Source organism: Tupaia chinensis, unplaced genomic scaffold, assembly GCF_000334495.1.
Source record: "Tupaia chinensis unplaced genomic scaffold, TupChi_1.0 Scaffold147003_1, whole genome shotgun sequence".
In the NCBI taxonomy this organism is placed as follows: domain Eukaryota; kingdom Metazoa; phylum Chordata; class Mammalia; order Scandentia; family Tupaiidae; genus Tupaia; species Tupaia belangeri.
The window spans coordinates 2,681,781-2,685,277 of NW_006206856.1; the positions used below are offsets into that span (position 1 = coordinate 2,681,781).

A 3,497-nucleotide genomic window follows, 5' to 3' on the forward strand; every position below is an offset into this window, starting at 1 on the left:
CTCAATCCCATTTCAAGGGACCCCTTAGGACCTTAGACGCACACTGTGCGGTGGCCGGGCCCCGGGGGGCTGGCAGGACAGGATGGCCAGCCTGCCCAGCAGCCTCTGTCCCCACCCCAGGCTGGAGAAGCTTCGCCACCAGCTCATGCCCATGTACAACTTCGACCCCACGGAGGAACAAGATGAGCTGGAGCAGGAGCTGCTGGAACATGGGCGGGACGCCGCCTCCATGCAGGCCGCCGCCTCTGCGCAGGCCATTCAGGGCAAGGTGGGCACGAGCAGACTCCCCTGCCCAGACCGCAGTCCTTCATGCATCCCCCACCCCCCCTTCTCATGCTGCTCTTGGGCCCCTGCCGCATGGTCAGGTGGCAGCTCTTGGGTACTGGGTTTTGTCAGCTCCTTTAGAAACTGGTAGAAATGCTCCATGGCCACCCACAGACTCATGGCACGAGGCCAGGTCAGGGGCCCTGGGACTGGCCTGGCTCTGCCCCGACAGCCTGCTGCTCTTAGAAGCTCCTTTGGGCTCTTTGAGGCTCAAATGAACATTGAAGTTCCTGCCCCGGCCTCCTCCAGAGTCTGGCTAGGAAAGCTGGAAAAGACTGATGGTGAGATGATGGGGGCTGGGACCCTGGTTCCTCTGCTCCCTGATACCCGTAGTCCTGCGTGGGTCGTGGGTGGGTCAGCTGCATGGACAGGGCCCCTCTGAGTAGGCTGGTGGAGTCTTCATTGCTGACAGACCCAGGTGGGTCGAGTCTCCAGCCAAACTCACCTCCTGTGTCCAAAGGCACAGGTGCCTCTGGGTGCCCGGGTGGTCATCTGGCCAGAGCCACTGCACTCCTGACCACTTGCCACCATCCCCCCGAATCTCCAGAGTGCCATGAGGGGACCTGGCCCGTCCTAACCCATCCAGCCTCTTGGCATCTTCTCAGACTCAGGACGAGTCCAGGCTGGGGGTCTGAAGACATCTTGCTTTTGCCACCACTTCTGTCACCTGGTCAGGATATTTTTCCCCCTGTGCACCTCCCTGCACCGCCCCTGTGCTAGGGCTGCCTGGGGGTGCAGAGGTGAGCACCCCACCCCTGCAGGAAGGCAGGGTGTCCTGCCAAGGTGACAGGGCGGGCTGAGGATGGCTGTGGGGGAGGGGGAGTCGCCAGAGCCAGGTCATATTTCTGGGCTGCGCCCGCAGTGTGGGCATTCCAGGCAGAAGACACAGTGCTGCCAAGCACATGCACGCACCAGGAGGCAGGGTGGCGGCTGGGCCAGGGGCACGGCCTCGGTCAAGGTCCCTGATGCCCCGACCGTCTTCCCGCAGACTACTCTCCCCTCCCAGGGCCCGCTGCAGAGGCCCAGCCGGCTGGTGTTTACCGACGTAGCCAACGCCATCCAGGCGTGAGCAGCCCAGGGACCGGCCGGGACCTCTGACAGAGACGCCGCCTGGTGCCTGCAGACTGCCCACTTTCTGTCAAGACCGCTTCTCAGGACCTGCCTGGCCAAGACAGGGAAGGGCCGACCAGGCCCCAGCTGTTCTGCGCAGCCACCTGCTGGCTCTCCGGACTGTAAGAGAGGGCCCTGGCCAGGGTGGGCATCTGGCCACTGACCTCTCCTGACCTGGCACAGAGGGCATCCCTCATGCTGGGAAGCCCAAACACCACTGCTGGCTCCGTGTATCCCATCCAGACCCCTCACACTGGGATCTGCTTCTCTAATGCAGAGAAAAAGTGGAGATGTGGGGGGAAAGGGGGGGAAATGGGGGCTCCTCTCCTTTTTTTTTTAATCTGGAGCCTCCTCCAGGGTGAGAGGCAACCACCCAGGTCACGAAGACAGAGTAAAACAGCATCTGTTATGGGTCCCAAGGGGCCCAGGGCTAGAGCCGAACCTCGCAGGAGACAAGGGTGCAGGAGTGGGGCTGCTCAGACCCCGGTCCAGGGTGTGGCAGAGGGTCCAGAGATCTCCAGGCCACCGTCTCTGACAGCCACGTTTGGTGGGCTCAAGCTAGGATGGGAGCTAAAGGGGAAGGAAGTGGGGGAATGGGTGTAGGAGGAGGCAGCCCCCGACCTGCTGACAGGTCTCCTGCACGTGCGTGAGTGACCACGTGCAGACACCTATCTGCCGCTGTGTGGGGGCCAGGAGACCTGTGTTGGCCCTGTCCTCCAGGCCAACGCCCACCCATGGTAGGCAGGGCAGCATCAGGGCTTCTGGGCCTGAAGGGAAGAGGGACGTAGGGCAGGTCCGGTTCTTGGCTGGTCTGGGAAAGCTGGGTTAACCTGCTTGTGAAAACGGCTCCTGTCTTGGGCCGTACTGGGGGTTGGGGGCTGGGGAGAGGCCGATGGGCTGAGGGCAGTGGTCGCATGCTACAATCCTGCCGGCCTGGGACTGGGTGCGGAATTGCCTCTTGGAAAAATGATCAAAGAAACCCAGTCTCCTTTTGAACTCCCCCTTCTCTGTCCTACCCACGGCGGGTCCTCTTCACGTTTTAAGAGGTGGTACTGCACCTCTTAACGTCTTCGCACTTGGCCTGCCGTGAGTCCTGAGTGGCCAGGCTGATGCCAGGGGCGCCTGGGCAGGGCATTGGACAGGCTGACCCAGTGCCGGCTATTTTCACCACACTGAGCACACACCCATACATGAGTATGCACAGAGACGTGTCCCCGAGCCAGGCCTCGCCACTGTCACTGTCCTCCGCTGGCTGGAGGGGGCATGGAAGGTACGGAAGATCTTCCATTGGGCAAGTATCATGTGTCAGGAGGCGAGGGCCCAGGAGGCCCCCAGGGAAGGTTCTGGATTCATTCCTTCTAGATGCTATAAATATGTTAGCACTTGAGCCGACTGGAGGGCTGTGGGTAATTTAGGAAGCACAAAGCTGTCATTTAACTCACAGCGTCTCCATGTGAGAGCATTAAAGATGTAATTAAGATGTTTACACGAAGACAGTGTGAGCCAGTGACACTCGGAGTGTGGAGCCCCAGGAGGGGGGCGGGATGGGTGAGGGGCTGCGGGGGCCTGAATCCCGGCTAGAATCCCGGCTATGAGTCGCAGCCTGGCTGGAGTTCCCTCATGTACCTGAGGAAGTGCCCCTGGTCCCGAGTTCAAGGCTGCTCTGGAGTGGAATGGGGCGATGCCTGGCCCTCTCTGGGGTGGGGAGGTCAAATGGACCTCCTTACTGTGCCCTCGCAGCGGCCCCCTCATCCTCCCGCCCAGCGCCTCTGTTCTCCAGACCCTTCTCCCAGTCGTGGAGCAAAACCAAAGTCCCCAGTCTCCCGGGCGTGGGCGGAGGTTCAGGTGACACGTCCTGTGGTCTTGGACCTGGTGGGCTGACCAGGGCTCTCCTCACCGCTGCAGCCAGGCCCCAGGTTGACTGGTAAGTGGGGCCCTGCGGGAAAGCCCCCACCCCGACCTGGCACACACCCTTCAGTCGCCGAAACCCCCCATGTGAACGGCAGCCTGGCTTCGGGTCCAGAAGCTGTGGGGGCCTGCAGTGGGCGGCGTCGGGTAGACGT

At 61.9% G+C, this 3,497-nt stretch overlaps 1 protein-coding gene across 1 annotated transcript in view; it reads left to right on the forward strand.

Annotated features, from left to right (window-relative positions):
• The window catches only part of CUNH3orf18 (chromosome unknown C3orf18 homolog), a 10,854-nt gene extending 7,420 nt beyond the window's left edge, over positions 1 to 3,434 (forward strand). Inside the window, 2 exon segments of the mRNA XM_006169369.3 lie at positions 121 to 268; positions 1,313 to 3,434. Coding sequence (XP_006169431.1) covers positions 121 to 268; positions 1,313 to 1,393 — 229 coding nt within the window. The 3' untranslated portion in view covers positions 1,394 to 3,434.
• Positions 3,435 to 3,497: the final 63 nt, after the last annotated feature.